Below are 12483 nucleotides of genomic sequence, written 5' to 3' on the forward strand. Positions count from 1 at the left end.
GTTTGTCGTAACCTCCTTATTGCCTTGCCGCTTAAAGAAACCGTGTTGTTTTTGTGATTGAAATGTACTCCCATGAAATCGCGTTCCTTTGTGTTTAGCCGCTGTTCTCCGATGGTGGCGCCGCAGTGTTGCATGTTCTTCAAAATTTGCTGTCCCCAAACTTCCACCTTTTTGTGTGAACCACTTATTCTTATGTTGCCAATCCAGACATGTATTTTTAACCCTTTGGGTGCCGCATACTGTGGCTTTACCAGTTCCGGATCTCCAGCCAGAACTCTTGTAATGGTATTTAAAATCTCTGGGCCGCGTTTATAGCCCATGAGAAGGCGAGTGAACTCAACGAGTTCCCCTGATTCCGTGCGGCGACGGAAACTTGCGCGTATGTTAACCGGTAGAGCTGCCTGGAAAAATGACGCCTTTAAATCAAATAATGTTGCAGTTTCGTCGCAAACTGCATCCAGGTATCGGGAAATGTGTCCCAGAGGAACATCAGCTTCACAATCATCCTTGTCATTCTTTTCTCTTGGCCACGCAATGAATCGCCTTCTCTGCCCGGAGGGTTTTTCCTCCACTACCGTAAACGGTACTACCCACCCTGCGGTTGGGTGCGATGAAGCTGTACAAATAGCACCTGCCTCCTTCATACGCTGTGCCTCGGCGTTATTAATTCGCAAATTGGATTCACGCCGTCTGGTGTGTAATTCGGGTTTCTGCATAATATTCCACACCTCGTCCCAACGCCTCCCGGCACTATTGTTCATGCGTGCTCTAATCCATTCGGTGGACAGTGTTCCTACGCCTATCTGTTGCAACGGTGATCGGGCTTCGTCATCTTTCGTTGCCACCCTGGTGCGGTGTGACCGTTGCAGAATGTTCTGCCCTTTAAAGGGGGCGCCAAAATGTTGCGTTGCGGATTCTGGCAAATCCCATTTTTTCCAATTCTCTTACATCAATGATGTCAAGTGTGCTGATTTGTTTAATGTGGCGGCCCATTGGCCGAGATAACGCACCGTACTCCGTGGGAGTTCCATGGGATCTGCGCGTTTCCCCAGCTGTATTGGCAATCGTGGGTTGGGATCGTGTTCATTTTCTTTGGTTTAAAAGGTTCTTTTTGCAAAGCAACATGGCACGTAGAGTTGTAATGGCCTATGCGATCACACCTGAAACAGTGTGCTTTGTTGGGAGGTGGTGGAGCTGAATGTTTCTTCTGCCACTCCACGGTGGTCTGTATGAAAGGATCATCCCGCCTTTAACGCTCAACGATAGCCTCCCGAATGCCCTGCATCTTCACTCCCGGGAAATCCTTAACTGTTCGTATTATCCGCATCTGCATGTAAAGCTATCATCCCATTTGAACCTGTTATGCCGCCATCCCTTCATTGCGAAAAGTGTGTGTCCATTGCAGAAAAATATTCCATGCGCCGTTATAATCTGGTCCAGGATTTGCCGTCATGGAAAAAGTTTCCCGGCATTCCGTCGGCCACCAATTGGCTGGGTGATGTCTTCATCAAATAATCTATCATTTCCTCAAAAGGAGCGGATCTTTTCCTCCGGCCTGATTACCTCGGTCCATGCCGTCTGTCAGAGTTCCTGTGTTCCCTGCTATCCTAATTCTGGGCCCTTCCATGTACGCCATTGGTACTAATGAGGGTAATAATTATTGGTTCTTTTCCAAAACCGCCCATTTAGCCCTGAAATGAGCATGTACTTCCACAAAGACATGTGGAAATTCTGTATTCCGGGGCATGGTGAACCTAGTAATAGAGGGACGCAAGACCCCCCAAGTCCATGATTTTATTTTTTGGCCATTCTTACTATAAGTGTATCGTTTTCTAGTCTCAGAACACACCATTAATATGATAACTTAAATTATGTGGTTCCAGCTAGACGAATCTCAAATAAAAATGCTGTTGGGCTACTGTTGGTGCACAAAATCTATAAATACCTGCGTGTTAGTTTTCCGCTGTGTTCTTAAACCGGACGGGTCGTACTTAACATTTTTCCTTGTTTATGAACTTACTTTTTTTTTTTCTTCAGAAACTTACGTTTGCAGACTGCGAGAATGAAAAAAAAAAAATACTTTTACCAAACTTTAAATCCCGGTACACCATTTACTCTCTAACAACGTAAGTCTCAACCACTTTTTTTCGCAAGCTCTCAAGAACAACAACAACAAACCCGAAAAAAAAAAAAAAAAAAAAACGGGCAGGCGACCCAACACCTTTTCTCAAGGATCGGCCCGTGCTTCCCCAGGGTTGTCGTTCGATGGGGTGGGGCCGGGGGGCAACATTGAAAGTTCTTCCGTCATGGCAGGATCAAATACCACAGGGTAAAATGGCCCTTGAATCATTGCTCCTGCTTGGAATTTTGTTGTATGCGGCAAAAGGGGTCCATTTTGGGTGGCATACGTTTTTTCACCCATATAGTGTATGAAACAGCAACGGGCAGCATCCAGGGAGCGATTTCCATGAGTGGCAAAAAGCGTCAGTGGATGGATAAGAAGGGCCTCACCACGCTTCATGTCTACCGTCACCGGTGGCGTATCCATGAGTACCTCACTTTCTTCTTCATTTATAATATCCCAAATGGTGTTCAACTGTTGCGCTTCGTCCTTTGAAGGATCGTATGGAACTGCCGGAAGCAAGTCGCCATCTCTCCAGCGATGACTTCCAGGAACCAAGCAAGGGGCACCACGGTCCTTGTTCATAGTATCCAGGGCGATCATAACAGTTACATGGTTGACTGGTTTTGTGTGTTGCCAACGTGCATAGTTTTGTTGCCAAGGAACGCAGGGCCCCTTCCGTGCTTCTTTCATAAATACCTCGTCATACCAAAGTCGAACAAGGGAATTACCAAGAACTTGCGACGCGGCAACAGTTATAGTAGGCAAATAAATAAGGTCATGCATCCCCCACGAAGCTCGCCACTGACCTTGACAGTAAAAAAGAGGCCCTCCTGTCAAATCGGCCAGGGAAGTTGCATACAATTTCTCTGTCTTTGGATGATGCTCAACGTTATTGGCAAGTTCATTAACCTCATCTGCAAGTTTGTCAATTTGCTGCGCGTCCAACACCGGGTGAGGTAGTTTGACATAACCGAGTTGGTGAAAACGTTCCACAACTTCAGGAGCAATAACAAATTGACCGAATTCGTCAACATCAGGAAGTGTCCCATATAGACACCCTAGAGCACCATTTAGATCTTTCAGATCCTCTGGTAGCTGCCCGCGGAGGAACTTCAACACATACGATTTCCATCGGCACGGCAATAACAATGTCGATGCACACCGTTGCGGCGCAATACTAGTCGATGAAATACGCCTTAGACAAGAATTCACTAGACGGCCAGAATACATTCCAGTAGCGAGTAGCTAGCCTCAGCCTCGAAACAAAAAAAAAAAAACAACAAAGTGACGAGGATTTAAAAATACCAAAAAAAAAAGCAAAAAAACAACAAAAAAAACAAAACAAAGTGTACTAAACATCAGAAACCATTACACCTCTGAGGAGAAAAAAAATCAAAGAATCAAGAAAAGTAATGCCACCATCTCGCTGTTTTACTTGTTACTCGTGGGTTGTACTTCACCATCACACTTACAAAAATCATTCAACAACAAACGTCACAGAACAAAGGATAGAACGAAAGCATCTCTCTCTACAAACCTTTTCCAATTTTCTGTAACTTCTGTTTCTTCCACTTGTGGAAATATTTCTTTTTATCAGATTCATTAGTGGTGTTTTTCTTTGACGATTTCTTTCCACGGGAAAGCAACCTAAGTTCTTCTTCTGGAGCGCGACCACCTGTACGCGGGACTTTATGCGGATTCAGGGAGGCCTTCATGGCTGCCGTGGGCGCAACCTCCTTTTTGCGTCGAATCAGGAACTTACGTTTGTCTTTCTCTTGCTTTACAAGACGACGGAGTCGCGCCTTTTGAATGTCAAATGTGTTAAAACACGCGGCCGGACGCAAAGCCTTGATACCCTGCAAAAAAGCATCAGAAGGATGGGTTAGATTTCTCTCTGGACGAAGGGTATTATTCCACCACATCACTTCCTCTTGATCATCAGCGGCAATAGAATACATTAGTGAGAGATGCTCATTATACACTCCATCCGTAGCATTCTTTTGCACAACAATATTCGTTCCCTTAATAAACTTTTTCCTCTCGTGTGGTACAGCATCAAGTCCCATATTTATCCAGATTAGAAAACAGAAATAACACCAAAACAAACTCTCTCCCAGTCGTCCCGCACTCCAAACTCTACACCGTTAAAAAAAAGAGAAAAAAAAAAGAAACAAATATCAGAGACACACATAGGCAAAAAAAAAAAAAACTCAGATAGACAACATATGAACCCTGGAAGAATCAATTCTGATTATTCGTCAAATAAGCAATAATCCGAAGGCCGTTTTCCTGGTACCCACCCTGTAGAGACGAGGTAATCAAGAAAACACGACCCAAAAGCAAGATAAAAATAAAACAAAACACATTAAAGCAAGACACAAGATAAACATACACACGCAACTACAACGAACATCAAGAACCAACTCCACCCCTACTCTGCTGCATCCGGAAATGTGAGGTTCCCCTGCCGTCTTTCCCGCGGCATCACATGCAAAAGAAACCAGTATTCAAACTTTGACTATTTTCATTTTATTTTTTTCAAATATATATGTGGTAGACATCTTGCGCCTATATATAATACTACATAAGAAACATGGTATCTCCAAATCCCATTTTATCCCGTTACGCTGCCAGTCCTCGAGACTTCACTTAACTGTGGCGTCTGTGCGCAGATATTGCTAAACGTCACCCGCCCCCCACCCCCTCCTCTCCGTTACGGCAAGGGGGTGGCTTCGTAGCGCAGTTCATCTCCTGCGTTGATGGGGCGCCGCGCCTTCATAATAACGCAGCGCTCACCGGGACGAGAGAAAGTGCCACTGGTACAGACCTCCAGGTTGCTGTGTGTTGTTGTCGCCCCGCCGCCCACGCTCTGGCCTCCCGTCCACGAGTGCACTTCGTCTGGTTCATGGGTGAGGGAATTGATCGAAAGCACCGATGCCGCCGGCGACCCACCCTTTCGGAAGAATAGCGGATTCCGAGGGCCGTCGTGCGGTGCCCCTGCACCAAAAAAACGTGTACATGCATCCCCTCCAAATGCAGAAAGGTCCGACACGGTGCTTGTCAGCGGTCCCATCACCGCCACAGGGGCGGTGTACTGCCGGCAGAGGCGCTCCCACCCCTCACGGTGGTGTTCAGGAACCCTGTTTTCAGCAGCAGCGGTGAGGACGCACCTGGGCACCACGCAGTAACTAGAGAGACAAAAGTCCCACAGCTGCTCCATGAAGCGCCGCTTCCCTAAGAAGCCCAAAAGACGACCGAAGGTCCACACAGAAGGATTATGGAGCATGTGTGATCTGAATTCAGCGTGCTCCTCCGCCAACCACACTGTTAGCGATCCTACATCCATAAACAGCTTTGGGTGACGCGGGGCACGGTGGCCACTGCTGCACGACTCTGTCCTAGGTTCATCCGAATGTTTGCTCGCCCACATTCGGCTGACACCACCACCACTACTACCACTACTACCGGAAGCAATACTCTGAGCGGTGTTAGAGCTCACAGAAAGACTAAAGGCTACTGCCTCATCATGCAGGCTTGTTTGGATTACTTTGTTAATGACAGAGAGCAACTCCACTGCACGATCAAAACCACGGCGAATGCTCTGGGTCGTTGAGGTCACTGAAGGTGGGGCGTCATCGCTACCTTTTTTTGCCTCTTTGGGTTCTTCGTTTAGTAGTTCCCAAACGGTGGTAGGATGGGCCAGGTTTGTATCAGCAAAGAAAGGGACTCCAATCTGGTGGAGAACCTCTTCTGCCAAAACAAGTCCATGAACATCGTGGTGGTCTGACGGAGTTGTCCCGTAGCTGGTAAAGCCCCTCAACGTGTAGCGCCCGATAATTGCCTTTATGGATGCTGATCTTTCACGACAACAGTAGTCAGGTTCACCAAATCCTTTTATTTCTCGTGCAATTGGTGGAAGAATCAGAGACAAAATATTCGCAACGAGACGACTCAATACAAGGAGCGCTGCAGTTACGGCGTTCGGTGCTTTGTCATGGATAGACTTTTCGATTGCCGCGTAGTGACACTTGAAGCTGTTGCGGATTTTTCGAATGACAGTGCGACAGGTCACAATCGAGTTCGCGTAACGTTTTTCTTGTTCCGCCGTTATCAGAGTATCATCAGAAGAGATGTCAGAGCCATGTTGTGGCTCGCTGTACTGGACATCTGTGGATATCAATCCACATTCCGATTCTCCGCCATACATGCGAAAGCGTCGAATAGCGACCAATCCACGCACGCCTGGACGGTCAAATGGTACCGTTGCAGATGGAAAAAGTTCCACTAGTCGGCCAGGTCTGTCTACAACATTTGACGGACACAGAGATGATGCATTGACCCCTGTTTCCCCCGTGAATTCTTGCAAAACAGAAGGGTCGGGAAGCGTTGATTCCTCTTCCCCCTCCTCCTCCTCCCCATCCTTGCCGACAACGTGGTGGTGGGGGTGGTGGTGTTGGTCGTCGTCGTCGTCGTCGTCGTCGCATGCAACGACAAGCTGACACTCTATCGAGTGATACTCCGCTGCCGCCCGGTTGCGGCATACCTCGCTACAGTAATGATCACCACAACTTCCTGCACATGGGAGGGGTTCCCTCGCACTGAAGTTCATACGTAGTCGGTCTGCCAGTGCCTTTGAGGTGGCCTCACGGATGTCCACCATTAGCATCTGTTTTGAGACGAGTGGGTACCCACAGTAGGCACAGAAACGTTTTCGGCAGAGAGTCCACGCTGTTGCAGGACAGCTACCATCCTCACACCACGGTGAAAATGATGATGAGGGCATTGCTGTCGTTCCACTCTCAAGGTTAGTTGAACACAGCAAGAGTACATGAAGAGAAGGCTCTTCACATACAACGACATCACCTTGGTTAAAACCACACAAGGCGCGAGCTCGCAGGCTGCGCGAAAAATAATCCATCGGAGGAGACGCCCCTGTAAGCAGGCCACGTAATGCCCAAGGGACAGCAGAAAAAAATGATGCGGGGGTTGCACAGGAATAGCTAAGTTTCTGCACACGAAAGGTTGACGAGAGTCGTACAGCACGTTGGACCCTTGGTATTTTCGTTGGCTCACGTCCGGGACCCTTTTCAAAACTGGTAGGGTTACGTATGCGTGGAAGAACATCAATTCCGCTGTGCTCCGAAAGGTTTCTTCGGTAAAAAGCACACGCGCAGAGAATTCGAGAGAGTCTTACAAACTGCGGACTAATTGCACTACAACGCTTGATAGCTACTGATGATGTTACGAGTGCTTCTTGTTCAGAGCCTAGAGCCATAAAACTTGCCATCACACGTGTGTAAGCTTCCACACACGTGTCATCATGCGCGAGGGCTGTTATGGCGTCTTCCAGAGACTGCTGGTATTGGGTGTCGTGGAAGTGTACTAAGCTTAACAAAGCATATAACGGAGCGAGTTCCTGCTGTGCACTATTGGCATTCCATAGAACCTGCAAGGCCCGCAACTTGTCAATTTCAAGGGATTCTACCTCTTGACCATCTGCTGATGGCAGCTCCACGCCGCTACTTTGACGACTCCCACCGCCACCGCCACCGCCTCCCTGCCGTATTTCCTTTTCGCTTCGATCAACTGAAGCATATTGCTGAGTCTCTACACACGATGAACCCTCCTTGCATCGTCTCATGAACTTGATGAAACGGGTGTTTTCTTCCCCCAAGGTGTCATCTGTTCTCCGACTTGCGTCAGAATCTCTTGTGTGGGAATGAGGCTGGACCCATGAAAGCGACGAACGCCATGAATCTGCCATGTTCTTGCATTCGTCTCGACGGCTTTGCGCTATTATTCGTTGTGCCTCAATCACCCCCGAGACGTGTTGTGCCACCAATTTGAAATCTCGACTAGCAAAAGCTGCACTCACGTTCTCAAGCATATCGTGCTGCTCTAAAAGGCTATGTAAAAGTGATATACAACATCTTTTTACTACAGATAAGGATACTTGCAAAACGTTGTAAGAACGGTCGCTGGCAACGAAACCGCTTTGCTGTGTAGTTGCGCCGAGAGACTGTGACTCTGTTTCACGATTTTTTTTTGGTGATGAGAGTATGGCGCTTCCAGTGTGACCAGAACGACGTGACCCTGCTGTTCCACCCAGAGGGAACCGTGCTTCTTCTCTGCTTCTTGGCGTAGGGATGGAAACATTCTCAGACGTAACCGTAAGAACGGGGACAATGCCCACGACAAAGCGGGACGTCGTCACACCAGTGTTGATGATCTCAGAGTCAATGTCAACACGCGGTAGTATGGAGGACGTTGCTTTATCAATTTCATTATCCTCCTCTTTATCTTCGTGCTCATTTTTACACCCGCTCTCTTTGCATTCCTTTAACACCTTTCCTTCATCTTCCCGGCGTCGCGCGTCAAAAGGATCACGCGCAGCGCGCTGACCACGAAGATTCGGTGACAGACAACAATACGGAATCTCGAAGCGCACCACAAAATGCGTATCCGTTTCGCGCAACACCCTACCAATTAACATGTGTTGCTCTGCGCATCGCAAATACGCCAAATCAATTTCTTTGTCTTCCCAAATAAAAGCGTCTCTGTCACTTTGCTTCGAAGTGAGCACTACACGAGTTCCCACAGTCGGTGTTAGCGGGATTACATGTTGCGGTCCAGGGCGGTTAAATGAATTTTGGTTGCAGTCCGACACGGACGCACTGCAGCCTGTAATGGCACCGGAACAGTTCTCATCAAGATACATTCTCTTCGTCTCAGTAATAATGAGCGCACACAAACAAACAAGGACAAAGAGAGCAACGCACTTTCTGTATTTATTTTCTCCAAAACTCTGCGTCTAGCTTTGCCACCCTTGAATAGACCACCTCTTGTACCCTTTTTTTTTCCTATTACCCTTTTGTTTCCTTTAAACTAACTCTGGCTGGTGCCACTAGCGTCAGAAAAAAAAAAAAAAAATAATAATTACAATAACACCTACGCAAACATAAAGAAGTACGCAGAAAAATCAGACAATATATCCCCCGTGCAAAGAAGTAAACAAAAAAAAAAAAAAGATTTATCAGTACCCTCTGGTGGAACTGATCGACTATCCTTAACCGGTCAATCCACGACCACAGCAGAGATTATGGAACTTTTCTATCGCAAGACGATGTCCAGCCGGGAGGGAGCAAGGGAGTGATTCGAGCTCCTTCAGTCCATCTGTCATTGCTTTAACGATATCCGCGTCTAGCAGAGCCTCTGAACCTCTTAAAGGGGGAGAAGAGTGAGTTGAGAGACAACATGAGTCCCAAGAAGAAGGAGGAGAACTGGGGGGAGGGATGAATGTTGAAGGCCGTATGTGATTGCATTCGTTTTGCACTGCTGCAGCTGACCCTCCCAATGGTTCTGTGGTGTCATGCTGTGCAGAATGTTCACGCCCACCATTTTCAAGTTTTATCTTTACAGTCTCTAAGGTGAGTCTTAATTCCTTTACCTCACTGCCGAGCTGTTGAATGGAATGTTGTATTGCACTCATCATTTCCAACAGTACAGAAACGGCTACCACCGGTTGTGAGTTGCTCTGCTGAAGAGTAGAGTATGGGTGAAATGTGGAGCACGGTTTGTCAACATCATTTCCTTCGTGTGGACTGCTACTGCTGCAATCGACACGGTGGGGCGAGACCCAGACGGGAGGGTCATCCTCTTTGGCGCGAAGCACCACAGACCTCCTGCCAGATGAAGAAAATCTTTCTTTTCTTTCACTTACTTCCTCTTTATCACACGTGGCTAATTCAGGTGAAACAAAACACGTAGCCGAGGCAGCACCAACCATTCCAGCAGCTACAATAGGTGAGAGCGTCCCATTTGTAACAGAAAAGTTTTCAGCACCACGCGATCTATCAGCCTCCGTTTGATAGGACCAGGAAAGTGCACGGTGTACTGGTGACCCTCGCACATCACAGCACCACTCACCACCCACTCCATCACCATGCGGGGCCGGAGAAACGATGAGGCGTCCTGTTGCAGGCCTGTCATCACCGCTGTCGTGTCTCCAACAGTCATCACCTACAGACCCACGACCGTGGGCGGGAAAAGTCGTCAACTGCAGAAACGGTGCCGGACTCCCCAGACGCTCCAGCCTACTGGCCATCAATACGTGCACAGTTTTGGTGTCCAACAAGGACCTCTTCCTCAACTCTTCGCATCACGCAAAAACAGAAAAAAAAAAAAAAAAACTGACAAACTAAGTAATACCAGGTAAGAAGATAACAACAACAACAAAAAAAAAAAACCCAGAATACTTCATGATAATTATTTCTTGCAGAAAGAAGTAGAAAAACGTGCAAAAGGAGGCACAACATAAGATAGGATGGGAGGCACCGCTGAGATTATTCCTGTTCCAAACCAGGACATACGCTTCGCATTAGCAATAGGAGTGATGCACCTTCCCTCCTTCTGCTACACATATGCAGTCACACATTACTCTTCGCCTTCTCCGTCCATTGTCGATATAAAGTGATGGCTTTCGCCACGTGTTCCACAAGTTTTTCCTTCGGTAGCCAAATATTGCTATGGAGCCGTTTGTTTCGAGTCCACACTGGGTTCGCCTCTGCAAAGCCAGGCTTGCGCTCCGCAGGGTCCTGCTCAGCAATGAACGGAAGGTGCTCGATTGGTAGCGCACCGCGGCCCGCTGCTTGTCTACACCACTTGTGGTACATCTGCAATAAAGTCGCCCCAGCTGGAGATACAAACTCCACAACCACAGATCCCGGCGGCATCCACACACAGTTGGCAATGCCTCCACCATGAGGAGCAATAAGAATGTTTGTTTCGGAGATCATCATAATTTGATCCACGTATGCCATTTCCTCAAAGAACATACGCTGGAGTTTGCCTCCCGTCATTTCAAGCACCAGTGCCTCAAGGGCGGGAAGGACATCTGCTTCATTTACCACCTTTCGCCCACGAGTGACGTTAGGATGGTTCCGACTAAGGTACAGAACCCTTGGCCTATATGGCAGCCTCTGCCAATGTCGAAGTTTCCAAGCCATCCATTCTCTAACAACATTGGGAAGTTGTGCATCATGGAGTGATACCAAGCACCGCAGTGATTTTATGTCGGCTGTAGGGCTAGTGTTTGGATTGTCGTTCCCACCACTCCTCATCGAGAGTAACTGCAGAAGGCGGTGCCTAAACGCAACACGTGGTATCATCCACCGTCGAATCTCAGACTGATCAAAAGTAGTAGCACTACATCCAAGGATTGCTTGAGTAAAGCACGTCGGCTCGGTGAAATCAGAGGCGTTTAATATTGGGAGATCCGTGAAATAACTTAACAATTCATCTAACAACAGGGGGGCTTTAGGGCCTTGGGACGGTTTATCATCAACTGTGATGATTATCGGTTTTTTACCACGAAATAATCTCCCCAATCCTTTTGTTGCAGTCTCTAATCCAAAGTCGTCATTCATCGTTGCAAAGAATGGTCCAAGATTATTTACCCACAGATGAAAGGTCGAGTGTCCACTTACGCGGTACAAAAATACCGCCGGTGTATTCACAACATACTTGCAGTGATTCAGAATGGAGGGACCACGATTGGGAGCAGATGAAACCTTCTGTACTGAATTTCCATAGTATCGGTGGTACCTCGCAAAGGGTCTGTTCATTCCGTCACCAAGAAAAAGCCTAGATGGTATCCTCAAATTCCCACCTTCGAAAGTGAAAAAACTTCCTTTCTGCATGATGATGTTTTCAGTATAGCATTTGGGTTGCATACCCCTCGTTACGCACCGCGCTTGGGTGGCCCCTCGATTAACCGCCATACTGCCAGCGGATAGTTCTTCGTTCGAACAGCGTGGTTTGTTGTTGTTGTTGTTGTTATTATTGTCACCCACTGAACAAGCTGGCACTACTCGCATAGTTTCCCCGATGGGAGCCATAAACCAACTGCATCCGTACGCAGCGGTCGAGGATTTATTATGCGCAACCGCACTGAGAAGCGACTCGAACCACGGCTGCATGTCGGGCTCATCGCCAGGCGGAAACACAAAATTCTTCTCCTCCACACGCACCCCTGATGTGCCAAATTCCCTCTGTGAGCTCTCTTCTTGTGACTCCAACAGAAAAGAAAGTTGGAAGCTTAAAAAAATCAATAACGTCACTGCACCAACGAATAAAAAAAATCCTGGACGTCCCCGACGATGCCGCTTCATCAAAGAGTTTGAAAGTTGTCTGTCACAACTACCTCCCGAATTGGGCATATCTTCGGACACTTAGTGAATTATAGTGGACATGAGAAAAAGAAAAAGCGTATTCACATAGGCTAAAAAAAAAGAGAAGCATGGATTTCCATACATTATACAATACCCTCACCAGTGAACAGAATGTGATAATCACAACCA

General features: G+C 47.4%; 5 protein-coding genes across 5 annotated transcripts; all 5 read right to left on the minus strand.

Annotated features, from left to right (window-relative positions):
• Positions 1-2227: 2227 nt before the first annotated feature.
• Positions 2228-3355, minus strand: TM35_000351900 (uncharacterized protein; the record flags this gene model as incomplete). The annotated part of the gene is made up of 1 exon (XM_029029243.1): positions 2228-3355. One exon carries the CDS (start codon positions 3353-3355, stop codon positions 2228-2230), a length of 1128 nt encoding a protein of 375 aa, XP_028879512.1.
• A 299-nt stretch (positions 3356-3654) lies between these two features.
• On the minus strand, positions 3655-4191 carry TM35_000351910 (uncharacterized protein; the record flags this gene model as incomplete). The annotated part of the gene is made up of 1 exon (XM_029029244.1): positions 3655-4191. One exon carries the CDS (start codon positions 4189-4191, stop codon positions 3655-3657), a length of 537 nt encoding a protein of 178 aa, XP_028879513.1.
• Positions 4192-4838: 647 nt separating this feature from the next.
• TM35_000351920 (uncharacterized protein) lies at positions 4839-8843 on the minus strand (the record flags this gene model as incomplete). The annotated part of the gene is made up of 1 exon (XM_029029245.1): positions 4839-8843. The coding sequence occupies one exon, from the start codon at positions 8841-8843 to the stop codon at positions 4839-4841; it is 4005 nt and encodes a 1334-aa protein (XP_028879514.1).
• Positions 8844-9191: 348 nt separating this feature from the next.
• TM35_000351930 (uncharacterized protein) lies at positions 9192-10229 on the minus strand (the record flags this gene model as incomplete). Its single annotated transcript, XM_029029246.1, has 1 exon — positions 9192-10229. One exon carries the CDS (start codon positions 10227-10229, stop codon positions 9192-9194), a length of 1038 nt encoding a protein of 345 aa, XP_028879515.1.
• A 322-nt stretch (positions 10230-10551) lies between these two features.
• Positions 10552-12342, minus strand: TM35_000351940 (uncharacterized protein; the record flags this gene model as incomplete). Its single annotated transcript, XM_029029247.1, has 1 exon — positions 10552-12342. The coding sequence occupies one exon, from the start codon at positions 12340-12342 to the stop codon at positions 10552-10554; it is 1791 nt and encodes a 596-aa protein (XP_028879516.1).
• Positions 12343-12483: the final 141 nt, after the last annotated feature.

The sequence above is a fragment of the Trypanosoma theileri genome, assembly GCF_002087225.1.
Source record: "Trypanosoma theileri isolate Edinburgh chromosome Unknown TM35_Tth_35_V1, whole genome shotgun sequence".
Lineage (NCBI taxonomy): Eukaryota > Euglenozoa > Kinetoplastea > Trypanosomatida > Trypanosomatidae > Trypanosoma > Trypanosoma theileri.